Here is a 27,170-nt window from a genome sequence, read left to right as displayed (position 1 = left end):
CCATTACTCTGAGATCCCAGAACTGAGGGAGAAATCTTTCAGCAGTCCCTCATTACCTCACAAAACATTATTCTTATTTAATAAGAGGAAAAAGAGAATCCGCTGAAGAAACTGGCTCAAAACAGCAAATACAGAAGCAGCAAACAGGAATTCCTTTTTTTTTTAACAACTAGCTACCACAAACTGAGGAGAGTTTTTTTTTAAAGTAAACCAAATGGTTTCACACAAAACCAGCTACGACCTAAAGCCAAGCACAAACAAACCTGAAGCACAGAATAAAATCCCTTTTGATTCAGATGCCCCATGATATTTGCACAGATGTGGTTCATGGCAGGCCGCAGAGCTTCTCCTGCAAAAGAGACAAAGAAGACACAGCTGACAGTCACAGCTAAATCATACACTTTATGGGACAAACTCATTTCCAAAACAGCAGCTGGCCTTACCAGTCGCAGTTAACTGGACATTTGACTACAACCTTAAAGGCCACGGAAGTTATTTTGACTAATTTTTTAGCAGCTGAAGAAACATACCCAGCATCAATTTTAAGCACACAGTATTTCTATACTGATGGACATTTGAAGATCCTTTTTTAAAAAATGGTTTTAAAAACCATAGATGATAAATAATCCAAGCCTAGCATAAAGACTGCTGTGTTTGTAGACTGAAGAGTAAAATAGTGGTAGCTGAGCTAATAAATTTAACCCCTCCCTAAGATGGTGATAGTTTAAATTTATTAGGCCATCTCTTTTTGGCTGCGTCCTACATACTTTGTACAAGGAACAGGCTCAGAGGAGCTGCCCATTGTGGGCAAGGAGATAAGCAACCATCCATTGCTCACATTTGAGAAACTGGCAAGTTTCCAAAGCAAATATAAAAAAGAAGAATGCTTTGACATTTGGGCTAGCAAAAAGGGCCCCAGAAGAATGGAACCTCACACACGTACCTTTTCCCCTCAGTATTTTCCATGAGGAGGTGTCCGTAAACGTCACCAGCATTGTGAGGTGTAAATTCACCAGCTTAGAATCTTGCAATATGTCCGGCTGGAAAAAGAGCCGTGAGAAACAGGAGACTGTAGCGAAGTCACAGAACAAGGAAAGCACACAAAATGGAAAAAGGAGCCAGTCGGTACCTTAAGCCGCTTCAGAAACTCACAGCAAAACCACAGCACATCCTTGACCTGCTTGATCCACATCAGTGTGAGCTCCTTCGAAAGCGCGAGAGACACGTACCACACCTGTGGGCCAACAGACAGGAGAAGACAGCAACAACTACTGGAAAGGAGGGACAGGCCGCCGCTCAGTCACTGTGCTGAGAAAATGCAGGGCAAAACAGTACCACTCCGTAATTCAGCATTGCAGGATACATAAACTGCCCAGAGAGCTTCAGCTATGGGGCAGTATATAAATACAATAAATAAATATATACTGTGTCACACACTTGTGGCAGTGAAGCCTGTGACCCTGACTGGTTGTTACAGAACAACCATGAATATTCAAGTTTCTCAGGAAACAATGGCATGCAGAGCTTAAGCACGTCTTCATGAAATTAAAAAAATTATTCACCTGCTCTTGGGAATATTAGTAAATTTTACAAAATGTCATCTGCTTTATGCCCATCCTATGAAAACTGATCTGAGCTCACCTTTGGGTCATTCTCAGCATCCATACTGTTGAGTATGCAACGACACAACTTTTCAAATCTCTGTAATGAAATGCGGGGAAGTCAGTATCATTTTGTTGCCTCGATTCAAGTGTTCCTGCAGGGTAGGAGTTTCCAAACTTGCCATAAATCCCCTCCATCTTACAGCCGATCGTAAGAGGAGCCCTGCGGCTGGATTAGGCCAAAGGCCTGTCTATTCTGCCAACCTGTTCCTACAATGGCCAACCCAGATTCCTCTGAGAAGCCCCCGAGCAGGACATGAGGGTCATGCATTTACTGACCTGGGGATGCTTCCAGACTGGAAAGTCCAGGGCAGTAACTCCTTCACAGAGGCAAACAGCAGCCTCTCTCTACAGCAGGGATGGGGAACTGGTTGCCTTCCAGATGTTGCTGGACTCCCAGGTCTCACCAGCCCAGCCAGCATGGCTAATGTGGAATTGTGGAACAGTCTCCCCAAAGAGGTGCATATGGCGCCGACATTGTTGTCCTTTCGGCGCCAGGTTAAGACCTTCCTCTTTGCTATGGCGTTTTAATATGTAACTTGTTTTAGTTTTAAATTTTGTTGTAATTGTTTCTGATTTCTTGTTTTTACATATGTTTATGCTGTATTTTATTATGAGATTTTGAGATGTTTTTGTATTTTTATATTTTGTTGTACACTGCCCAGAGAGCCAATGCTAGTCGGGCGGTATAAAAATCTAATAAAATAAATAAATAAATAAATAATGGTCAGGAATTATGGGAGCTGCAGTCCAGCAGCCTTTGGAGGCAGTCACAGGTGGCAGTGTGGCATTGCTCACCTGGCTTCCTTTCTTTCTTTACCGAGAGGGAGAGGTAAAGTGCAGGGGGCTTGAGGTGTACACAGCAACAGGAGCATTGGACTGGCTCTGCCGATGCGCCTGCATGGTGCTGCGATCCCTGAGCCTCCCCCGTCCCCCTCTCAATAACCAGCAGCGCTCAGTGTTGGAAAGCGAGGCGAACACCACTGCCCTGCCTGTGCCGCTTGGCAGACCATGACTGTCTGGGGGACCACAGCGTCCCCATCCCAATTGGCAGGGACTCATACAGAGGGCCAGCAGCACTTTTTTCTGCGGATGGTTGTTTCTGGGCTCAGGGTATTTCCTGAAGCACACAACAGTTCTCCCAGAGACTTTGGGGATAGTTGCTCAAGGTCCTTTAGGGCACTTGGGAAAGCCTGGAAATAGCCAGAGCCTACTTATTCCAGTAGTTTTTGCCTAAGCTTCCCACGTTCCATTCTTCATCCCAAGAGCCCTTGCCTGGAACAGCCAGCTGGATTCTTCCTGCACCCCCATGCCAAGCATCGACAGTGCATTTTATACTGTATTTTAAATGTTATAACATTTATGTTATCAAAATGAATTCTTTGTTTGGATTGTTATACTGTGTTTTAATAGTCGTCGGACTGTGATGGTAATGTTATATTGATAGGCATTTTTTTTCTTTTGTGTTGTGAGCCACTTTGGGTACATTTGTGTGGGAAAGCGGCATACAAATAGAATGAATGAGTGAATGAATGAATGTTCCACAACAAGGGCAGGCAGAGACCCCCTGCCCTTCAGCAAAGCAGCCATACCTCTTTGTCATCTTGGCACCTGAAGACAAAGAGCAGCTTGCGGGATGTTTTGAAGATGGAAAGGGCTGTCTTCTTCCCAGGCGTGTTGACATCCAAAAAGACGTCCACTTCTCTCCTGGGGAGCAGGAAGGAAACAGTCCAAAGAAAATTTACAATGTAATTTGGGAAGGGGTGGTGGGTGGAGGTGAGGCAGATTCTTCTGCCCCCTGGAAGTTGGCAATACTGCCCAGGTTGTTTCCTTTGGAGGGAGGCAGCCAGAGGAGTTGCAGATGGGCTCAGGGCAGGCTTGGGCAGCAGAGATGTCCACACACAATGGCCAGTTTAAGATCCCTGCTTTGCTTCACCAGGTGGAAAGTTCAGGGATCTGCCAGGGCCCCAAGATGGGCAAAGGGCCCGCCAATGCAACCCCGACAGCAATGCCATTCTCACCTTGCTCAGAGGATCCAAAACATCCAGCAGGAGAGGATCCAAGTGAGGGGTCCCTGGAGCCAGCACTGACCACAGCCACTGGCCAGTGTACACATGCCAAATTCACACACCTGATTTCGCGCTGCAGCCGACAGCGGCACAGAAACCTCCGGACGAGGGCTTGAGTCTGCACGGCGGCTCGCTCACGCTCCTTCAGCTCCCTGCGCTCCTCTCGGGCCTGGCGCGCTTTGTCAAGGAACTGGGCCTTGGATGACTGGGCTGCGCTAAACATTTTGGAAAGTCTCTAGCAACAGAAGGAAGGGGAAAGGACAAGCTGGAAAAGCTGTGCCATGCCCATTTGCATGGCCTGTGGTACCACAGTCGGACATAGAGTTCCTTTTCTGTTCTCTAGAGATCCCTTTTATCTTCAGGTTAGTAATTGAACAGACATCCTTTATTTTTGGTACCCCTTTTCAGCTTCAGTGAAAATTCACTTTTTCTATAAGAATGTAAGAAAAGTTGTGCTAAATCAAACCAAGGGTCTGTCCATGCTGAAATTAGATGAAAAATCAATCTAGCATCCTGCAACTTTTGCCCTCTGCTGCCACCTTCCCTGTTCATATTTTTCTTGAGATTGTCAGCTTTTGAGCAGAGAGCTGCGCATTTTCAACTATACAAGATGAAAAGGATCTACTTTAGCCTTTCTCAAACCAAACACATCAGATCACCATCTGGCATGAGGTTCAAGCCCACAGCATTCAGAAAACTAGACAAACACTTAAATGCTTGCACTCTGGATAGCAGGACTCCAGAATGCATCTAAGACGCTGCTAGTCCACTTTGCTCCTCCCATGGTCTGGATAATTCAGCTCTTTTAAGCTGCAGCAAACTTGTAAATAAGTTCTCACCTATGGCAAATGGGAAGTACCTCCAGGCAGCCAGGTTGGAAACATTTTGCAGACCAGAAAGGAATTGGTTCTTTTCAGCTGCAAATGACTAATACAGGCAGGCTACTATACATTGCAGGGCATTTACAAGGCTGAACTACAATGGTACTCAATGCTCTTGTTATTGTGATGTGCCTTCAAGTCGATTACGACTTATGGTGACCCTATGAATCAGTGACCTCCAAGAGCATCTGTCGTGAACCACCCTGTTCAGATCTTGTAAGTTCAGGTCTGTGGCTTCCTTTATGGAATCAATCCATCTCTTGTTTGGCCTTCCTCTTTTTCTATTCCCTTCTGTTTTTCGCAGCATTATTGTCTTTTCTAGTGAATCATGTCTTCTCATGATGTGTCCAAAGTATGATAACCTCAGTTTCATCATTTTAGCTTCTAGTGATAGTTCTGGTTTAATTTGTTCTAACATCCAATTATTTGTCTTTTTCACAGTCCAAAGCTCTCCTCCAACACCACATGCTCTAATGCAATCTTATTTCTACTCTGGAAAATCCAGTCTTCTGTGATGTTTGTGTGTGTGTGTTTTATAAAGAGTATGACAAACTCACCTGGAGGATATGCTTTTTGTAGCAGAAATATCCAGCAATCAACTGTAGATAAACATATTTCACACTTGTTCTGAACTACAACCTCTACAAAGGCCTTCTTTTGTTGCTGCAATGAGATCAGGTTACATTTCTCAGGTTGCATTTGCTTTTTTTCTAAGCTGCACATCAACACAAAGATACTGCAAACACTAAATTAAATTGTTGTAAACCGCTCAGAGAGCTTCGGCTATGGGGCGTGATATAAATGCAATCAATCCATCAATAAGGAAGGAGGATGGGAAGTTCTCAGGAACACAACTCAAGGAGGCCAAATCATATTCTTGGCATCGGGGACATATGTTGCATGATCAATCCCTGGTAAGAATGTTACGGATGAGAAGCACATGAGAAAATGGACTCCTGACTTATGGAAGGTTTTCTAAGGGTAGGAGCAATGGGACAATATGCTGAAAGGAAAGTGTGGAGTCTGGCCATCATCAGGAGGTTTTAAGAGCGGGTTAGATTAAGGATGGACAGAAGATAGATTGGGATCTACTGGTAGATCTCTGGGTGACTTGTAGTTGATCGGCAAGGGTTTCTGACTCCTAATGGTTTAACAGCCACAATATCAAGACGACTTTTTCCACCTGAATTAGACTGCCAAGATGAAGAGCGTTAACCAGGAGTGGACTTGTATGGGAAAGGACTGTGAGCCGAGTTCAGTTCTGGTACTGAAACCAAATTCCTCAGCTGCAAATGCTCTCAGAGGCAGCCTGCAAATAAGTCCAGAGAAGTTCTTTCATTATCATCTGTCTTTTCCACCGGACTGTCATTGGTAGGTTTTGGGGCTGCAGTACAACAAACCTGACAAACAAACCCATTCTCTGGGTTAGATAAAAGATTAGAATTGGTTGCTGGTTCATAAACAAGACATGTTAGGACTCTCAAAACACAGGCCATCAATCCAACCAGTACCACAGAGGACCGATACAGAGAGATCCACAGTCAGACATGTATGTCCACAACTGAAGCAGCACTGAATCAAACGGCTGAGCAGGTTTAATCACAACAGCAGCCAAAACTCAGATCTAGGACAAAAACTCTTCTCCAGCCTGTTCAGCTCTCCCATTCTTACCCATTGCCACCAAAAGCTCCAGCATTCTTGGCTTTCCTTCATAGTCTGGACTACACAGGACCTGCTATTGCTGCATCCTTGAGCCAGCCTTTTGTGTACAATCTTTCAGCAGAGGTTTGTGTGCAGGAAATAGTATCAGCTTTTGATCTAAGGAATGGCAGCGATTCCAAATGAATCAAGACTGAAAAGATTGGGAAGAGAAATAAGTCCAGAAAAGTTACTAGCCTGCAAAAATCTTTACTAGCCTGCTAGGGGTTGCCACAGAAGGGACAGGCGGCTCTTTTCCACCTGTGTCAGCCCAATCCATTGCTATGCTGGGTGTGGAGAAGCCTCTGGCATCCAGCTGGGTTATCCTGGGTGCAAAAGAAGGACTGAGCCCACATCCCCTCCCTCCTCAGACAGCCCACTCACTCACCTGCATGAAATTCCTTGTCATCTCTAGCTGCCAGACAAAGGTTTTAATACAAAGCTGGATATAGTCTGTGCCAGCTGCATGCTAATCAAATATTTTCCTCCCCCATTTCACATTCATTTCCACAGTATCAATGCAAGGAATCCTGACAGGCAGGCTGTACACGTCACACTCGCTCCCTCTCACACGCGCATCATCCCTAGGTCACTCTTAGGACCAGTGATCTGATGGCAAAGGAGAGTTGTTAGGGCTCTGGGAGGAGAGGGTATTTGTAGAGAAAGGGGTCTGCCACCCGAAAAGTGGCAACTCACATCAACACACATGTTAAAAGGCACCCACAAAAGTCACTCAAAAGAGACAAAAAAGGCTGCAGACTTCCAGTGGCCACTGCTTATCATGTCTGCATGAACCCACAGAAGAGGGGTTGACTTGAATCATGTAGATCATTTTTTCCTCTTAGAATCCCCTTGGCCCAGCCATTTTTTAATTTACTTACTTTGTGCAAGACATTTGCATAACTGCCCTTCATAAACGATTGTCTCAAGGTGGTTTACAAAGCAGTTCAAATTTGAAAGCAACAATAAAGCACATAAAACATTTTTAAAAAATCAATAAAATAGAAGAGTGGCAGCGGGAAATTCTAAAACAACCATGTCTTTAAAAATACGGATTTGTTAAAATGCCTGAAAGCATCAAAAACCTGATCAAGAAAGTTTGAACTGAAATTATGCTGTACATTTTAAGTAGAAAAGCCCTCTGGGTGTATGCTATGGCCAATGCTACATAAGCCCCACAGTGGAAATCACCTTTGATGGATGACCTTGGATAGCATAGATTCGCTGCAGCCACCATCTGGCTGCCTCTGGTTCCATCATGACAATGTTAACACTATGCAAAGTGATGCACACTGGGGCAAAAAAAATATATTTTTTTAATTTCACACACACTCTTATGAGGTCTGAACTGCTGGTGACTGACTAGGAACAAGACCTTGGCATCATAGTGGAGATAGCTCAATGAAGATGCCGACCCACTGTGCAATAGCTGTGAAAAGGGCAAATTCCATGCTAGAGATCATTAGGAAAGGAGCTGAAAATCAATCTGCCAGTATCATAAATCATAATGTGCAACTGCATGTGGAATACTGGTTACAGTTCTGGTTGCCCCAAAATGGATATAGTTGAGGTGGAAGTTTCAGAAAAGGGCAACCAGAGTGATCAAGCAGATGGAGCGATTTCCCTATGAGAAAAGGTCGCAGCATTTGGGACTTTTAGTTTAGAGAAAAGGCAAGTAAATAAGGCTGTGATAGAGATGCCTAAAATTATGCATGGCATGGAGAAAGTGGATATACAAGTTTGGGGTCATTCAATGAAGCTGAATTCATGGTTCAGGACAGAAAAAAGTAATAATTTCTTCAAACTGCACATAACTGTATTTCATGATCACAAAATACGGAGATGGCCACCAACTTTGGCTGTACAGGGGAATAGACAAAATCATGGAAGATGAAGCCACCGATGGCAGCTAGACATAATGGTGAGACATGATGGTGAGACATGATGGTGAGACATGATGGTGATGCTCTACCTCCACTGTCAGAGGCAGTATTCCTCTGAAGACCGCATCAGGCTAGCAATTGCAGGATGTGGGACTATTATTACATTATTATTAGAATGTATTACCCGCTTTTCACCCAAAGGTCCCAGGATGGGTTACAACAATTTTAAACACATAATTAAAAATAGTTAAAAACAACCTAAACAACATAACAGAAAATAAGGTGGGTCCTAAAAATATACATCTCAAGGTAAAGAAGGGCGTTTTCAGCATTTGCTGAAAGTTGTACAATGAAGTTGTCAGAAGCACATTGGTGGGGAGGGAGTTTCACAGCTTTGGGGCTGCTACAGAGAAGGCCCTCTTCTGGGCCATCAAGAGCTTTGAAGGGTGGCGGAACTACTCAAAGGGCCCCCTCTGCTGATCTCAACTCCCAAGAGGCTCTGTAGAGAAGGAGGCAGTCTCTCAGATATTTGGAAACGATGTCATTTAGAGCTTTAAAGACTAATATAAGCACCTTGAATTGGGCCTGGAAATGAACTGGCAACCAATGCAGCTGTTATAAAACAGGGGTTATATGAGTTCTAAAGGGAACCTCAGCCAGTAACCTTCCTATTCAAGGTGGAGGAACTCCCTGGCCTCTTTTGCGCCTTGCTGCTCTATTGTCAGGATGCCCAGTTCACAGCTGCAAAAATGGGGAGGGAGATTTTGAGCTCTGATATGATGGAGAGAAGACATCGTTTAACGGCCAGCAGACTGGGCCACAACTCTGGAGATCTCGGGTTGGGAACTCATTTTTGCCACAAACTCACTGGATGCGAGTGGTTAAGAGCCTCCCCCTCCCTTGACCTCAGTCCCCCAATCTACAAAATAGGGACAATCATGTTGTGTCCTACCTTTCAGGGTCGTTGTTTACTTCCAATATAAGGTGTGCAAGACGCTCGAATACGTTCCTGTGCTATATACCTATTAAGCATTATTATTATTATTAGTTATGATTTAGCCCCCGCCCCATCACCTCAAGAGGGGCACCCTCCCCCCCAGAACTCCAAGTAGGACTACCCACGACCATAGAGTGAAGGAAAACACTGAAGCTTCCGGCCTTTGGGGAGAAAACCGTCCACTAGCCCGGAAGTCCCTCTCCCCCCTCTCTCTGTCTAGCCATAACACAAAAGGCATAGAGAGGGAAGGAAAGACTAGACCGTCCAGCTGCGGTCTGTTCTTCCGGGATCTGTTCCCTTCTTTCAGCTCTCCGTCTGAAAACACAAACCCCTGAAACTTGGGTTCCGCCCACCTCCGGTCCTGGCCTGCCCTCAGGCCTTATTTGTTCCTGTAGAATGAGCCGGGGAAGGGATGCGGGGAGGGGAGAGGGATAGGCGCAAAGGCGGACGGGTAAAAGTGGGGTGGGGCTCGGGAGGACGGTTTTGTGGCGAGGCCCCGCCCCTCTTCGCGTGCGTCATCCACTCCTTCCTCCTCCTCCCCCTCTCTCTTTGCAGTGGGGACCTTCTTGGCTGAGGGGGGCAGGCCTCGCGAGGGGGTTGTTCATGGTGAGTGTCCAGAAGAAGGGGTGGGGGGTGCATGAAGGGTGAAGAAATGGAGGGGGGCATGAGGAAGTTTCTGGGGAAGACAGAAAGGGGAGTGAGTTGCAAAGAGGGTCTTTGGGAGGGTGGGGGCACTTGGGGGTCCAGGAGCTTTGGGGTGGGGATGGGGACTGATGATGAATCATTTGGGGCAGGGTCTCTCAGGTAAGTCACAGGTCTTCTCTCTCAGCCTAGCCGAAGTTGGAGGCTTTTCTTTTGTTGTTGCTTTGATTTGGAGACCTGCTTCTTTTCATGGGGGAGATCTTAAGTGGGTGGTTATGATAGACGCGGGTGTTACCTCTTGCCCCCGTTCAAATGAATAGGACTTCAGAATTTCTGCTGGGTTTGGTTTTCCCCTTTTTAAAGAGTATTACCAATTTGAAATGATTTTATAGACTGGTCTTTGCCAAACTTGGTTCCAGGCGTAATTTGTATGGCTTATCTGCTAGTTGTTTTGATGCAGAGCAGCTTGGAAACATGGTGGTGAAAGCAACATCAGTAAAGCCAGTGAAAATTATGATCATTTTTATAGGACCGTTAATGTGTATGACTTTTTATAGAGTACAGTATAAGAGGCAGGGCTTAAAAGGGGAGAAACATGCATTTATTTAATTTACAAGAGCCTTCCCCAACCTGATGCCCTTCAGTTGTTTTGCAATGCAATTCCCATCAGTCCTGGCCAGCACAGCTTGGCAGCTGTAGTCCAAAACATTTGGAGGGCACCAGGTTGGAGAAGGCTGGTTTGCAGGTACTTACAGTGTGAACCCTATGCAAGTTGGCTCAGAAGTTACCCACCTTTTCCCATCTGCATCCCTCCCTGTTGCATGACCTACTTCAGGGATGGTCCCTTGGTGGTGGGGAACAAAAAAACAGCAAATAGGGTGCTGTGAGACGGTCTTGTGGACCACCAATGGGGGGAACATACATGAAGCAGGGAGTGAATTTATTAGATGGAACTGTCTGAGAGAAGGAAGAATTTCTTCTCTCAACCCATCATTGTCCTGTGGAACTCACTGCAAGAAGGTGCCGGAATGACCATTCCTGGGTCATGAGGGTTCAAGGAAGATGAGAAGAGTCATGAATAGAGGATGGGCCAAGATGGGGAGTACAGGAGTGGTTGGGGAAGGAGATAGACTGATAAATATTTTTATTTGTTCCTTGTGAATGCATGTTGGACTTCTTAAGGAAGCATCGGAATTTAATTGTAATATGTATTTGGGAGGTCTCCTTCCTGTCCAGTTTCTCCTCCACTTCTCCCCACCCCACGTGACTTACAATCTGCTGATGGGGTTCAGCTTCAGGTGCCATCACCATCTGAAGCAACCAGGCCTGGTGTCAGTACCTGGTACCCTCAGGGAGCTCTCCCCCCCCCCCCGGATGCTGAACAGATACACGTTACCATCTTAAATTTCCCACAGTGTCCCACAGCAGAGCATGGGGCATTATGAGAATTTATAAAGTGATAACTTAGGTTTGCTCATTGCTTGGTAGGCTGGACAGCTGTCATCAGCCCAGCCAGCACAACTCTGCCAGCTGGGGCTGTTGGGTGTTGTAGTCCAAAACATCTGAAGGGTGCCAAGTTGGCAAAGATTGCTGATCTGACATCTCTAGTTCTTGCTTGTGTTTTTAGGCAAATGGGTGTTTTGTAGTTTATTTGTGGTGTTTACATGAGGTGCTCAAAAGGGCAAGGAAGCACAAAGGAACCTTGAAAGAGGGGGGTGCCTTGCACTTGATCATCCCTTCTCTTTTTATTTTGTTATAAACATACTTAGTTGTAAATAGGTATATTAGTTTGTGTCACAGCAACAACAAGATTGGGAGCGGGGGGAGAAGAACCTTCCACAACAAGCCCATACCATTATACACCATCTGAGTATAATTCATCTAATACCTCAAATTTATACTAGCAGCGAGAAGGCTTTAAAAGGTTCCAAATGATATTTCTGCTCCAGTGATTAGTAAAGAGCAACCAAGATTTCTCATGCTGTTCTTTGCTCCATCTCCCTTCTATTAATCATATCATCTCAGTCCGCTTAGACATCATGGCAACATACCGTGTTTTATTAAAGCCACTCTTGTTCAGCTGAACTTGAGCTGACTACTTCAGCACACTATGAGGCAGCTATTAACATTCATGCCTGATCATCCCTACCCAGGACTGTACCAGGAATACCTAAGTAAGGCAGATTGTCCCTTACCCACAGAAATGCTGCTGTACTTTCAAGCTGGGTTGTTGTTAATCCTGACTTGTCAGCTTTGTCTAATGCACCCGTGGGGGTTAAGGTAGCAATTGGCATGCCCCTTTACTGTTAGCAGATTCCACATGAAACATTCAGCACTGCCTCCCTGCATTTCATTATTAATTTACTTTCACCCATGTTTTCTGTATGGTGAGGGCAAACTAATAATTTAAACATGGCCTTAAAGGTCACCTCTCTTCCAAAGCTCATTATTGTTAGCACAGGAGCCTGACCTGAGTTGATAAAAAGACCCTTACTGCCATTTGTCACTCCCCAAGAAGTTTCCAGACCTGATTTATCTCCCATCCACCCCATAATTAGCTCATAGAAGGGCCCGCTCTTCTAGTTGGTGACTCAGGGCTGCTTTGTTCATTGCAGAAGGGTAGCCATGCTGTTCTGTAGCACCTTTAAAGACTAATGTAATTATTGTGAGATAAGCTAGATAAGTTAGTAAGTTAGATAGGCCAGTGGCCCATCTAGTCCAGCATCCTGTTCTCACAGTGACCAACCAGATTCTTGTACGAAGCTCGCAAGCAGGATCAGAGCGCAAAAGCACTCTCCTGCGGTTTCTAGCAGCTGGCATTCAGAAACATACAATGGACACAGAGCGTAGCCATCATGGTTAGTAGCCATTAATAGCCTTCTCCTCCATGAATGTGTCTATTCATCTTTTAAAGCCATCCAAGTTGGCGGCCACCCCTGCCTCTTGTGGGAGCAACTTCCATAGTTTATGTTAATGTTGTCTCTCATCACCACTGTCTGCCTATGTTCCTCAGACTCCCTTCCTGCAAAAGTTAGTTCAAGCACAGGGCTCTGCCCTGTAACCTTCGCTGTGAAGACAGATGGGGGGGCTGTCTGAGGGTGCTGTGATGTTGGGGACCCCAGGCTTAAGTTCTTGTAGATCACAATCTGAGGGGCCTCTGTAAATATTAGGAGAAATTCTAGAAACAGCCAGGGCTGTGCCACTTTAGGCTGAAATGTTTGTTTTTCCTTACATTTTTATTGGTTTTATTTATAAACACAGACAAAAAAAGGACAGGAAAAAAGAACACAAAAATTATACATATATATACACACACCAGCCACTTAGCTCGTGGTTCTTGGGCTCCTTCAGGGGGAAGGGTGGGTTACAAATTCAACAAATAAATAATACAGTAAGTATATTCTTTAAATTGAAGTTCATAATTAAGTCATATCTATACTTTTTAATTTATAAGGTAATGTGTGGGTTGGGGTGAGGGAAGGGGCATATACACAATTAGATTATAGGGATAAATCAGTGAAAGCGACTATTTTCAGGGCCTTATTTTGTTGCTCCCGTTCTTTCTCTTGCATTTCCATACTAACTTTGTGTGTATTTTTTTTTCAACCATTGCAATTTCCCATACATTCCTGTACTGCCGTGCTATATTTAATTCTTCTAGAGGTTTCCCTTTCTGTGATCTACAACCTAGTTGCTGTTATAAGAAATATAAGCAGCTCTGTAGACTCAATATCTCAATTAGGACCCTCAAACAAAGCAAATAGCATGAAAAGCTGAAGGACTTTTGACTGTTAGTTGTGTGCTGGCTAGTTAAGGAAAGGAGGAGCGGATGGGAAAAACAAAAGAGATTGTTCCATTGTCTTTGCTGCTTGCACTGTGGAAAATCTGACTTTCTGAAGAGTTTCTTGGGGCTGATCGTGCTGGGGTGTGGGCTGAAATTCCTAGGCTGAATCAAAAAATAAACCAAGCCCTGGCCACAGAGAAAGGCAGTCTTGTGAGTGAGCTTTGAGGGGAGAAGAGGAGAATATACCATTTTCAGATGGCGAGAGGCACTGGGTGAATCAGCCATAAGAATAAGCACAGAAAAGTTGAGTCTGCTGTAGGACTGCGTGGTCATTCAGATGCCTGGAAGGAACTGTTAGCCATTCACCCATTTTCCCCAGGCTGAAATGGCTTATCCTTTGCTTGCAATTCAAGTTTCCCCTGCATGGGACTGAGCTCAGTTTCTTTCCATCAGCCTTTGCCAACCAGGTGCCCACCAAATGTTTTAGACTACAGCTTCCATCAGCCCTAGCCTACACAGCCATGAATCTACCATGCTGGCTGGGGCTGATGGAAATTTGAGTCCAAAACATCTGAAGGGCACCAGGTTGAGGAAGGCTGCTTTATGTGCTCCTCAAAACTATTTCAAAAGATCAGTGGCTCAGATTGGCCAAAACTGTCTTAATGGTGAAATGCAGTAAAAGCCCTGAAATTTCCCCGACAAGTGTCTGGCGTTGGTCAGGCTGTGGGGAAGACCCATAGCCCAGTGGGAGAGCATCTGCTTTGCAAACAGGAGGTCCCAGGTTCAGTACACTGCATCTCCAGGAAGGCGTGGAGAGCCCTGCGTGGAACCCTCAAGAGCCGCTGCCCGTCAAGTGTCAAAGCCACTGGCCTAGATCTGGTGTGGAGAACCTTTGGCCTTCCAGATGTTGCTGGACTACAACTCCCATCATCCCTGGCCATTGGCCATACTTGCTAGGGCTGATGGGAGTTGTAGGTCAGCAACATCTGGAAGGCCAAAAGTTCTTCAGCCCTGGCCTAGATGGATCAACGGCATAAAAGCACAGGGCTGTGGAGTCGGAGTCATGGAGAGAGTCGGAAGCAATTTTGGGTGGAGTCGGAGTCGTTAGAAATGTACCGACTCCGGCTTCAAAATAAAATTAATATTTTAATATTAATATTATTTTATTAATATTAATAAATTAATATACATTTGCCATTTATGAAGGAGTCAGAGTCGGACAGTAGAGGAAAAATAGAGGAGTCGGAGTCAAAGGTCTGGCGTACTGACTCCACAGCCCTGGTATAAGGCAGCTCCCTGTGTTCCAACGTGCTCCACTGTGGTGACTTGGGAAAGTAACAACCAGTTTTGTGTTTGGTATTCAGAGTGGTGTTGCTACAGGCTTTTGCTATGGAAGGCACTTTAAGGCTCTTCCAACAGTTTTTGTTCTGGGTCCCCAGTATTTTAGACACAGCAGGTAGATGCAGGATTGGATTTTTTGGCCTTCCTCCTAGTATTCCAAGAGTGTCGGGATCTGTTGTGTCTTCAAGACAGTTCTGGTTAGGAAGCCTTGAGGACCCTTCCCCCTCTCTCCCCTATACAAAAGTATACTCCCCTTCCCCCATTCCACACATTTTGACCCCGTAGGAGCAGCATGCATGAGTGACATTTGTGCTGGTCTCTGGGGCAGAGGGCCAGGATTCTTTTCCTAGCCCTGCCACCAGCTTCCCTCCTGTGCTTTGCCAAGGTGCTTCATTTTGCCTCACGCTCTGTTCCCACATGAGGAATTGCATCCATGTGAGAACCTCGTAAACAGTAGCTGAGGTGGTCAACTTGAGGATCTAGACCAGCCTTCGCCAACCCAGTGCCCTCCAGTTTGTTTGTCAGCCACAGCCTGTATGCATACATCAGGGGAAGGCTGTTGCCTTCTTCACACAGTGTATAGTTAATCTGTGGCATTTGCTAGAGCAGCTTGCTGGGCTAGACAGGCCTTTTTTCAGATCATGCAGGTCTCTACATGGGTTCCTACGAGTAACAGCGAAGGAGGGCCGCTGCCTTTGTGCCCTGCCTCTGGACATCCTGGAGACATCCGATTGGCCCCTGGGAAGCAGGAGGCTGGACTAGACAGGCCTTTGGTCTGCTCCATCAGGGATCCTCTTACATCTACCTATTTACGATGCATGGGTTGCAAAAGGGGACATGAAGGTGCTCACTGAAAGTCCCCTTCCTGTTACAGGAAGAGATGTCTGGAGAAACAGTGGTGAGCACAGCAGTGCCGGCAGCCGCCACTCGCACCACCTCCTTCAAAGGCACCAGCCCAAGCTCCAAGTATGTGAAGCTGAACATCGGCGGAGCCCTGTACTACACCACCATGCAGACGCTGACCAAGCAGGACACCATGCTGAAGGCCATGTTCAGTGGCCGGATGGAGGTCCTCACCGACAGCGAAGGTAATAAGGCCCCCTGGCTGGGGGGTGGGAATGGGGGGGCCATGGGAACAATGCAGGCAGCGTCAGTGTCTTTTAAGAGATGGCAATGTGAGACTCCGTTAGTCAAAGCACCAGGAAAAAAGGAACAGGAAGGGAAGAGGGGAAAAGCAAGTTCCTCAGGCGCAAATTCTTAAAAATTAAATAACAGGTCCTGCTGGAATGAAAACATGTGCATGGTGAAGGGGAGATGTGCACACATCTGGCCCACCAGGAGATGACTGGCCAGGTAAGCAGAGGAATTGGGACTCAGAGCGTCTTTTCTGCAGGATTTCCTACTGTGTTGACAATGCCACGCGTAATGGCCCAGTTAATGCCATGCAAAGAAAAATGTTCACACAGTCCCTGAAATGCTTCCGTCAAGGCTGTTTCATTTCCTCCAGTTTTCCAGCCGGGCGCTGCTGCTTTAGAGGCATGTTGTCTAGGGTGAGAGTCTGTCAGCTGGCAAATCTAGAAGGCTGAGATTGTTCGAGGTGGTGTCTTGAACAGCTCACCTTTCCATCTCGGTTTGCTTTGATTCACGGAAGGAGCCCTCTGTGCTGGCTTCTTATTTTTAAGAACTGCAAGGGAACTTGTGGTGGGTTTCTTGTTGGTTGGGTTCACGGAAGACATCCTGGCAAAAGTGAGGCAAGTTACAAACCTGTTTTAGAGAGCAGACATGAAAACCATAACCTCTGAAATCCTCATTTCTTTGTTCCGGAAACTTAGTAGTCTCTGGAGTCACGAAGAGGGCTCTTCCGAAGTCTGTGCCTTTTTTTTTCTTTTGGTGGAGTATTGTCTATAAACGTCCCCTCTAAGAGACTAAGGGGGTCTCAAGTAGCAGGTGGAAAGGCGCCTCTCTGTCTGAAATCCTGGAGAGCTGCTGCAAGGCACAGTAGACAGTACTGGGCAAGGTGGACCAAGAGGCTGACTCAGTGTGAAGTATGATGGTGGTACAGTGATGGCGGCAGCACACCTCTTTTGCGTGCAGAAGGTCCAGACTTCAGTTCCAGGCATCTCCATTAAAAAAAGGCCTGGGGAAGGCCTCTCTCTACCCAAGACTAACAGGGGATTAGGAAAAGAATTAATGGAAGGGAAGACTACAACGGCTACTGACCATGTTGGCTCCATGCCTCTGAATGCTAGCTGCTTTGGGTGAGGCCTTTGCCTCAGGTCCTGCTTGAGGGCTTCCCAGAAGCCTCTGGCCAGCCGCTTTGGAAACCAGGATACTGGACTAAGGAGGCCATTGGTCTGAACTTGTGTCCTTATGAGGGCCAGTCCCTGTGGTCTGAATCGGGTTAAGGCCAATATGTCATAGGTTTGTGGTGTATCCAACAGCCTTCCCCAATCTGGTGCCCTCCACATTTTGTTTTTTACTATGACTCCCATGCCTGTGATCCCATCAGCCCCAACATCTTAGTTGTGGTGGCTGAGGCTGATGGGAGTCGTAGTCCAAAACACCTTGAGGGCACCAGGTAGGGGAAGGCTGTTGTATGTGACCCAATTGACAGAGGGAGAAAACCCCGTTTGCCATGACTGCTAGAGGGGTTGGCAGGAAGGATTTGCGGGTGGAGGGGAAGGTGAGTAGCCAGGGCTAAACAGACTTCTGAATCCTGTTTTTAAGTTGGGGAGGAAAATTGGCATATTTAGACATCATAAAGCAAAGCATGAAAGCCAGGGTGGCAAGATTTACTGCCCGTTTGTTCCATTCAGAGCGGTTGTGTAAAACTCACAGCTTGGAGAACTAGGAGTAAAATCAGATTTTAGCTGTAAGGCCATTAATTCAAGACACCCATCAAATTCTTTGGCCTGTGTTGCCCTTATTTGTTCCTTCCTGCTTGAGCTCCCCCCCAATCCCCTTCAAGTGCATTCTTGTATATCTGCCCATAAACCCAGCCTTTGGTTCGTTTATGTACAGCTGGGCCTCACTGACTATTGTGCAAGAAGCTGACCTTTACGGAGCTGCTCTTTCTGGTTACATGAAATCAAGGGCTAAGGGAGCAAGTTGGGTGTATGCTAGCCATTATCCAGAGATTTCCTACAGAGCACCGTCACCTCTAAATGCAGTTAACTGGTCCATCTTATCTTTTGCCCTTTTCTTAAATACAAGGGGGGAAAACTTATTAGAGAAATTATTTTACCCAGTCACTCACTTAAGGTTACAAGAAGGCCAAATGGGGCATGTAACCCCAGCTTTGCAAATGAGTTATCAAAAGTTACTAGTGCACAAAAAGTTTTACTAGACAGAGTGACTGCTTATTCCTAGTCTGGAGGTTGTGGCCCATCAGCAAAGCTAAAAGATGTCATGGGGGTGGGTGGGATTACTTAGGTTGTTAGTTTCCTTTCCTGGTCACCTGGATTCATTTTTGGTCCAGGCAAGTAGCTATTTACAAGCCTACAGAAGCCACCATTTCCAAAACTTTCACATTGCATCTCCTATTCTAAAGCGTATTGGATCTTCCATTCACCCCACGCCACCCCAATCCTACCTGGCATTTGAGATCTGCATATGAGACTCTGGTCTATCATTGCATGAGATGGGCAGGAACAAGAGATAAGCCCTTTTTGGGGGGGTGGCACCACGATTTTAGAATATCCTCCAAGTGAGAATTGGCCAGGCTTCCCCCCACCCCTTTGAGGTGGGGTCTGGTCTGAAGGCACATGAGGCCACCCCTAGGTCTGTTTGGTGCCTGGGTGGATGACTGCCGGGGGGACACATGGACGCCACTTGGGTTCCATGATGGAATAGAGGCAGGCTATAAACGAAATAAATATAAGAAAACACTTGCTTTTAATATGTGATTTGCTTTATTAAGGAATTGCTAGTCTACCGCTTTTAAATTCCTACTCATATTGACATTTCAGTGCTGCCATTTCAGGGTTGTTTTTAATGTTATTTAACTTTATATTTGATAAACTTTATAGTTGATTCTATACCTTTTTGTTTGAAATGTTGGCTGTAAAAAGCTGCTGTAGTGTAGCCACTGAAAGAGTGAACTATGGACTGGGAAGTTCCTGGTTCGAATCTCACCACTTCCATGAACTCACCAGGTGGTCTCAGGGGAGCCATGTAGTCACTCGGTTCCCCCGTCTGCAATATAAGGTTCGCCACTAAAAAAAGTGTTGATTTATTTGTTTGTTTGTGTCATTTATATCCTGCCCAGAAGGAGGCCAGGGCGGCAAACAAGAACACTAAAAACATCTTAAAAGCATCTTTAAAAATAAAGCTTTACATCTTTTTTAAAAAAAAAAATCTAAAAATAATTCCAACACAGATGTAGACTGGGATAAGGTCTCTACTTAAAAAGACTTGTTGACTGCATGCAAAGTGCTTTGGATTCTAGCAGGTGCTCTACAAATGTGGTGCATTATTTGTTTAACAGCAAAATGCAATAAAAATAAATAATAAACTTCATTGTACAAACCAGCCTCTGCCCCCCCCATCAGTTCATTCCAGCCTCAGCACATATACAGTTGGTGACCAGGGCTTGGGGGGGAGTAGCAATGTACTCTCTTCTTCCCTTTACAGGAATTGCTGTAAGTCAGGGATGTTGTTGGACCCAAACTCCCACCAGCCTCAGCCATCATGGCCAATGGTCAGAGGTGGCGGGAGTTGTAGCCCGGCAACATCTGGAGGGCCACAGGTTCCCCATCCTTGCTGGAGGGTATTTGGGAACCTCAGGTCTTGACCTGTTGGTGTTCCTTTTACCAGTAATGGGAGACGGTGGCCTTTTTTTTTGCAAACTCTCCCTCTTGGCACCCAACCTGCTCTTCCTCTTCCTTCACTTACTTTCTTTTGCTGTTGCCTATCCATTCCCAGGCTGGATTTTGATTGACCGCTGCGGCAAACATTTTGGGACCATATTAAACTACCTGCGCGACGGTGCGGTGCCCCTTCCGGAGAGCCGGCGGGAGATTGAAGAGCTGCTGGCAGAAGCCAAATATTATCTGGTCCAAGGCCTGGTGGACGAGTGCCAGGCTGCCCTGCAGGTAAGCAGGCAATGACTCTTCTTAGGCACCTGACGAGGAGGATCTGAGGTGTTGATTGTGACAGGCTGTAGGGCAAAGCTGAGCCTCAAATGCACATGCTTGGCATGCAGGAGATGCCAGGTTCAGCTGCCTGCATCTCCACTTAAAAGGACCTCAAGCAACAGATCTGAAAAGACCTCTGAATCCTTTGCGATTTGTTAAAGTAGACAACCCCAGCCTGATGGACCTGGGGTCGTGAGTATTAGGCAGCTGCATGTGTTCACACACTCAGTCTTGCCCACAGGCCATCATTGCAACTGCTGGTCCTGTAGCGCAATGGTAGAGCATCTGTCTTGCACACAGAAGGTCCCAGGTTCAATCCCCAGCATCTCCAGGTAGGGCTGAGAGCATCCTCTATCTGAAGCCCGGGAGCGCCAGAGCTAGCCATCATAGACAATACTCAGCTAGATGGACCAGTGCTCTGAGCCAGTAGAGGGCAGCTTCCTCTGTTCCTTATATCATGGGGCTGTTACCTGGCCAAAGGTTTTGCGATGGGAAGCTGAGCCCCAGGTGCATAACACAGCAACATTGCCAAACCATAGGAAGCTCTGTGGGCACGACTTGTGAAATCAGCTACCAAGATGTCCGTGGTTTCTCAGGGATTTGCGACATTTGGCTTAAGCAGCTGCTGATGGCGCAGTGGGGGTGGGGTGCAGCTGCATTTGATCATATCCATCCCCTCTTTCCTTAGAGCACAGGGTGGGGAACCTCCAGGCTGCAGGCCAGGCTTGACCCCCCTGGCTTCCCCATTTGGCCTACGAGGCCATTTTAGACTAGCCATGCCCGCCCACTGTACATGATGTCAAGTGTGGGGCAGGTAAAGGTGGGACTTGGCCAAAAGGGGCTTTGCAGGCCCTGCCAATTTGCAGCACTTGCAAAGCTCTCTTGTGCAGCTTCCAAAGCACCTGACAACCACCTGGTTGCCGGGCGCTTCTGACGTTTAGTGCAAAGCAGTGTTGTCCTCCTGTGCATCAGCTGATAGGTGGGGAGATCAGTCCTTCTTGGTCTCCTTGCAGGGAACTCTCTTGCACACCCAAACCCAGTGCTAAGCAGGACTGATCTCCCTGCACATCTGCTGATGTGAGAGGTGGTCAAGCCAGCTTGATTTGGGTGCACAAGAGAGCTCCCTGCAGGGAACTCTATTGTGCTCCTGAACCTTCTCAGTTTGGCTGTGCTTTGAAGTCACCAAGTTGGGACTTCAAAGCACCAAATCACTTGACATCATTTGTGACATCAAGTGACTGACAAGTGGGTAGCCCTAGCCACTTGTCAAATGTAGACATGAGGCAAATCCTAATAAGGATCTTGCCTGTGCAGCCAAAAAGTTTTCCCACTTAGAGCAATCAGCTTCTGCCTCTTCCCAGTAGCATATGAGAGTAAGCTGAAACTTAACTGGTTTATCATTTTTAATTCAATAAATGTCTATACCACTCTTTGTTATAAATAACCTCAAGGTTATCTATCTATCTATCTATCTATCTATCTATCTATCTATCTATCTATCTATCTATCTATCTATCTATCTATCTATCTATCTATCTATCTATCTATCTATCTATCTATCTATCTATCTATCTATCTATCTATCTATCTATCTATCTATCTATCTATCTATCTATCTATCTATCTATCTATTAAAAATATAAAACACAACAGCACATTAAAATCAGTACTAAAATCCACCCCAAACCACTGGTAATGGCAATCTGCCATTACAAATGGGCAAGGCAGTGCCTCCAAAATGCCTTGGTGAAGAGAGGTGTCTTCAGCTGACATCAAAACCTGCACATTGTAAGCGCCAGCTATATTTCTGTTGGACTGGGGTGCCACCACAGAAAAGGCCCTGTCTTGGGTCACTGCCCGATGTACCACAGTTACTGGTAGGATCTCCAGCCGGGTCTCTCCTGTTCATTAACCTGGGCAGGTTAATATAGGTTCTTCAAGGTAAGCACCTGACTCAGCTTCTACCTCTTGCTTGCGTGTTGATTGGTTCTTTCGTTTCAGCAGAACAAAGATGTCTATGAGCCCTTCTGCAAGGTGCCCATTATCACGTCCTCCAAAGAAGAACAGAAACTTATAGCCACATCTAATAAGGTGAGCAGCTCTTTTGATCAGGCGTTCCATCGTCTGTGTTCGAAGCTTGGCGCATTCACAAGTTACTGACTCCCATTTGGTTTTAACTTTAATGCCTGTACAACTGTCAGGCATCTCTTTCTTTCCTTAGCCTCACTACATATTCACTGTTTTACTTTCCCCTCTGCCGTTCCCACCAGATCTTTAATGACGGGCTGCCCATTGTCTTCACCTGTATCTTGTCTTTGTAATGTAGACTGTTAAGCCCACAGGGCTAGGATCACACACCACCCCCCTGACATTTTATGAGAGGGCGGTCTATGCATACGTCTGTAAATAAACAAAGGGGTGGCTATTCTGTGGCCCTCTGGATGCTGTTCTCCCAACTCCCATCAGCCCCAGCCAGCATGGCCAGTGACCAGGGATGATGGAAGCTGTAGTCCAGCAATAACTGGAAAGACACAGATTAGCCACCCTTGACATAGAAGGATGGGTCTTTCATAATGGCTAGGTCTGTTGATGTCTGTTGACCCTGAAGGCTAAATGGAACCTCTGTGCCCAGAGGCAGTCTACCTACGAATACCAGTTGCAGGCAAAAAAGCAGGGAAGGGCTATTGCCTTGGTGCACTGCTTGTGGGCTTCCCAGAGGCTTCAGCCTGGCCATTATGAGAAACAATGCCAGACTGGATGGACCTTTGGTGTGATCCAGCAGGGCTCTTGTGGTGTGCTTAGACCCTGTCCTGATTGTAGATGGTAATATACAGTTGACAGTACAGATGTCACTTGGAGGTAGTTACTAGCCTTAACCCCCTGCAGTGGCTTTGCCCTCCCACTCTGCTCCTAAAGAAGTTCCTGTTCCAAAGCAGGCTGTATAACAAAAACATTGACGTGATATTTCTCCTGACTTACCTGTGTTTTCCCTGCAGCCAGCGGTTAAATTGCTGTACAACAGAAGCAACAACAAATACTCCTACACCAGGTACAAGATTCCACCTTCTGTGCCGAGAGGTTTGCCCTGGGACGATGGGGAAGCTTTGTAATGACATTTGTGATGCCACATGGTGGAAACTGTTGGAAAAGTGGGGGGGATATTTTGCCTAAAAAGGATGGGAAATCCTGAGGGAGAGGGGGTGGGTTTAAAAAATGTGACAGCTAGAAACTTGAAGACGCCCTCATCTCTGTACTGTTGCCTTCCCCATCAGCAATTCAGATGACAACATGCTGAAGAACATTGAGCTGTTTGACAAACTTTCACTGAGGTTCAACGGGAGAGTCCTCTTCATCAAGGATGTCATCGGGGATGAGATTTGCTGCTGGTCTTTCTACGGACAGGGGCGCAAGATCGCGGAAGTCTGCTGCACCTCGATTGTGTATGCCACAGAGAAAAAACAGACCAAGGTGAGTGGTGGTGTCGCCTGGCTTGCTCTGCTGCTTTCATAACACCCACCTGCTCCTCAAAGTCGATATGTATCAGGTATATTAATACGTACAATATCAAATGAGTATCCTGCTTACTCTTGCAATCCTTGTTTTTAATCTCCCCTCCTCCCCTATTGGCCTGGTTACAAAGTTCTTCCATGGCTACACTAGAGGGCCAGTGGGAAGAAGCTGCATAGTTGCAGGCAACGATAGAAAACAGCCCTTGCGTTAGTATGCTTGTCTACCTGTTGTGCATGCATGTTTCTGCACAGTCAATCTGCATCACCCTGCGGGGGAGAGAAGGGTGAGGAGCAAAGGTCAAAAACGGAATGCCTCCTAATGTCCCTCTGTTTGGGGTGTCCAGGTTGAATTCCCGGAAGCCCGAATCTACGAGGAGACGTTAAACATCCTGCTTTACGAAGCCCAAGATGGACGAGGCCCTGATAATGCGCTGTTGGAAGCTACTGGGGGGGCGGCCGGCCGCTCCCACCACCTGGAGGAGGAGGAGGAGCGGGAGCGTATCGACAGAGTCCGCAGGATTCACATCAAGCGCCCTGACGACCGCACTCACCTGCATCAGTGACAGAGGCCAGCCACGACCAACTTGCACTGTGCGGGGGGGAGAAAATCCGTCCAGGGTCACTCCAGTTGCTGCAAGGCACCTGACTTATATTCCATGAAGTCTATAAACTGTTATTTTCTAAATGAACTATACTATTTTTGGTATTTAACAAAGTAGTTTTATCATAAAAATCAACAAGGTGGCCAGCTTCACAACGACCCTGAGGACTTTCTCAACATTTTGGGGGGATCAGTGTCTGCCTTAACTTATCCAGCACTTTTAATCCCAGCTCTCTTGTGCTTCGAGAGGAATCTTCCTTCTGTACGAGTGTTTCCATTTCCGCATGTTTCCCTAACCTGGTGCTTTCCAAATGTTTTCGGCTAAAACATCTGGAAGGCGCTAGGTTGGGGAAGTCTGTACTAGCAAAACGCAGCTATTGCCTGCGTCACCACCTCCCTTGAGTCCAGAGTACCAGAAAAGCACGGCTCCCCTTCCACCCATCATCTTCTTTCTCTCCCGGAAAGTTTTAACATGAGCGATGAGCTGCCTCTTTATTCATGCACTGTGAGAAAATCTACTGTAGAAAATGCCTTTGCTTGCTTTGGCACGGAGTTGCTTATTTCTAAGTGTGTGTGTACAGACTGTGTGTGTGTGTGTAGAATTTGCCTGTTGATTTGTGGGTGGGATATATTATATGAGGAAATATCCTGTGATACTTCTAGGGCTGAACGATCATGCCTCAATGCAGCTGCGCCACAACAGCTGTGGAAGAGCCCTCAGCCTTCCTCTTTTTTTGGGTGGGGGGGTGAAAAAGAGATCTGTGTCAGTCTTTATGGAACTGCACCTCATGTGTGTTGCCTTGCCCCCTCCCACTTAACTGCTGGTGCAGTCATTTAGGCTGTGAATGTTTTTTCCAGCAAAGTCCACGCTTTGTCTCTTCCCATTTTAGTCAGGCTTACAATTGCCCATTATTAACATCCAGTTCCACGTAGACAAGCCCCTTTGATTTTGCAAGGGCAGTCTGCCATCTTTGGTGCATGTTACTTTAGAAGCTGTTCTTGCCTGTTCTGTACATAGATCATCTTTTCAACATTTTTGGACAGGTGGAAAACTGTGCGCAGGGCATGAAACTGTATTTGATGCTTAACCTGAGTGCAGGGGACAGGTTGCTTTGGAGAAGGCTCTAAAGCAGCCGCACCTGTGACAACTGGTGGTGGGAAAGCAAGGGGCGAACATACTTATCTTTCTAGCCACCCTTCCACATCAGATGCAACTTTCGCAAAGGGCACACCACACACTTTCCCAGCTCATGTAGGCTATATGGATGCAGAGCCTCAGCTGTACTGCTTGGGAGGTAGATAGCTGAGATGTGTCGTTCCCGTATATGTGAGAAGATAGTTGTGTGTATGGGGACATCTGCCAAGAGACTTACTTCATATTGTATGTGTTTTGGGAAGGAGAGATTCACAGTTACTACCACTTTTAAATCTACCTCTGTTCTGTCTCTCCTGCACGTCTGTTGTGCAGCAGAGTAGGAGAAACCTGATGTGCGCTTAGGATGTAAATAGCAAAAAAGGCAAAGATTAAGCTGTGATGTGTTAGGAGAAGCTTAGAGCAGCCTTCCCCCATCTGGTGCCCTCGAGACGGTCTGGCCTACAACTCCCAACAGCCCTGGGATATGGCCGCGCTCCCTGGGGCTGATGGGAGTGGTCATCCATACTATCCCAAGGGCACCAGGAAGAGGAAAGGCTGGATTCGCCTGTTAATGTGCTGAACACCAAAGTCAGCCTGCCCTGTGTGGGTTTTTATTTCCCTCTCCTCCTCCCTCAGTTGATGCAGCCCTCAGCTGTGGCTGACCCGTCAGAGGGGGAGAAAGGGCAGGGCTGGAGGGAAGATCCTTTGGTCTTTGGAGTTAGTTATCCCATGCTATGTCTGTTACTTGCACAACATAAATCATTTCACACCTCAGAGGGATGCAGGATAGCTAGAAAGCACCTGCAGAACAAAATGGTGTGTGATGATAAGCTCTGTGACTCCACAGCTTCATTGTTCAAAAACATATTTAAAAGTGACATCACTGCTCAATATTTTGGCAGCCTTAATGTGTTACAGCTGAGTTTGGTTGCAAGTTGTGCTTAGAGAAAGGCACTTAAAGGGATTCCTCCCTCAGGCGTCTGACAGCTTCAGATCTTTATTCATGTTGTATATAGCCTGTTATAGATTTTTGGGGAGGAGAGGAAAAAAAATGATGGGGTAATCTTCACCTTTTGGGGCTCAGTGCAAAAAAAAAGACATTGCTATGTCTGCAATTAGGGGATCTCATGGCTGATTCCCGAAAATCCCTCTTTTCTTGCCCACGACCGTGCTGTTCTTACAAAAATAGAAGAGCTGGGCCTGCTATGTCCCCCTAAAGAGGTGACTGTGATTTCTAGAAAGGTGTACTCAGAAACTAGCATTGAGGGGAAGTAATTTCCTCTTCCTCTCAGCCAACCAATTTTGTGGTATCAGTCCAACATCTAGCAGGTTTGCAAGCCAGCCTTTGTGCTTTTAGGTTGCTTTAGGTCGGAGGAAGGGGCAGGGTGCAGTTGCCTTCCTCTCTCTATTTAGCTTTCTGAGCCTTTAAAAACTGCTCTTCAATAGAGGGAGGTGCTCTTTGTTTGTGTGTTCTGGAGCTAAGAATGTCGTTCCAAGCAAAGCTGTATCTTTCCTGCTTGCACCCTGGAGCTTTTGGGATGAATATGGGATCAGCAAGGAAGGGAAAGCATGCAATAAATTAAGCACTGTTCTATGTCTGTGCATGAGAACAAAGATACCATACTTTGGTATGAATGGTGCATTTATGAGGCCACAGTAGTTTTAATCCGTTAAATGTCTTATTTGCTTCTCTGGGCCACCTATAGGCCAAACGTGGCTCTACACCCCTATTAATTATTACATGTGGGACCACATTGGAGGTGCCTTTTTCATTCTCTCCCACCTGCAACTGTGCAGCGTCCTCCCCCAGTCCCGCTATACTTGCTTCTCCACA

The 27,170-nt window shown here is 46.3% G+C and overlaps 2 protein-coding genes across 6 annotated transcripts in view; one reads left to right on the top strand and one right to left on the bottom strand.

The window, feature by feature from the left end:
• The window catches only part of UBE3B (ubiquitin protein ligase E3B), a 37,353-nt gene extending 27,924 nt beyond the window's left edge, over window positions 1-9,429 (bottom strand). The window contains exons 1-8 of one of the 4 annotated variants that reach the window (XM_061602278.1): window positions 9,145-9,429; window positions 5,169-5,274; window positions 3,793-4,160; window positions 3,254-3,368; window positions 1,642-1,701; window positions 1,130-1,234; window positions 944-1,040; window positions 264-349 (exon numbers count right to left, since the gene is read on the bottom strand). In XM_061602278.1, coding sequence (XP_061458262.1) covers window positions 264-349; window positions 944-1,040; window positions 1,130-1,234; window positions 1,642-1,701; window positions 3,254-3,368; window positions 3,793-3,953 — 624 coding nt within the window. In that variant the 5' untranslated portion in view covers window positions 3,954-4,160; window positions 5,169-5,274; window positions 9,145-9,429. Of the gene's footprint in view, window positions 1-263; window positions 350-943; window positions 1,041-1,129; window positions 1,235-1,641; window positions 1,702-3,253; window positions 3,369-3,682; window positions 3,773-3,792; window positions 4,161-5,168; window positions 5,275-9,144 lie in introns of those variants that run through there. The other 3 variants (XM_061602279.1, XM_061602280.1, XM_061602282.1) reach the window with 3 other exon arrangements.
• A 173-nt stretch (window positions 9,430-9,602) lies between these two features.
• On the top strand, window positions 9,603-25,613 carry KCTD10 (potassium channel tetramerization domain containing 10). 2 transcript variants are annotated; one of them, XM_061602289.1, is made up of 7 exons: window positions 9,603-9,795; window positions 15,831-16,044; window positions 19,880-20,049; window positions 22,093-22,182; window positions 23,088-23,140; window positions 23,364-23,559; window positions 23,945-25,613. In XM_061602289.1, the coding sequence occupies exons 1-7, from the start codon at window positions 9,793-9,795 to the stop codon at window positions 24,161-24,163; spliced, it is 945 nt and encodes a 314-aa protein (XP_061458273.1). In that variant the 5' UTR covers window positions 9,603-9,792; the 3' UTR covers window positions 24,164-25,613. The 2 variants fall into 2 exon arrangements, with proteins under 2 accessions (XP_061458273.1, XP_061458274.1); XM_061602290.1 differs by having other exon boundaries at window positions 9,604-9,795; window positions 22,096-22,182.
• The last annotated feature ends 1,557 nt before the right edge of the window (window positions 25,614-27,170 follow it).

The sequence above is a fragment of the Rhineura floridana genome, chromosome 19 (genome assembly GCF_030035675.1).
Source record: "Rhineura floridana isolate rRhiFlo1 chromosome 19, rRhiFlo1.hap2, whole genome shotgun sequence".
NCBI lineage: Eukaryota > Metazoa > Chordata > Lepidosauria > Squamata > Rhineuridae > Rhineura > Rhineura floridana.
Note: the sequence above shows the minus strand (reverse complement) of the source record. Positions and strands in the feature narration are given on the sequence as shown.

Excerpts from the sequence above, each read along its gene's own strand:
- KCTD10 (XM_061602289.1), top strand. Across the intron at positions 22,183-23,087 it reads TTATAGCCACATCTAATAAG|CCAGCGGTTAAATTGCTGTA; the intron begins GTGAGCAGCTCT and ends TTTTCCCTGCAG. Across the intron at positions 23,141-23,363 it reads AACAAATACTCCTACACCAG|CAATTCAGATGACAACATGC; the intron begins GTACAAGATTCC and ends CTTCCCCATCAG.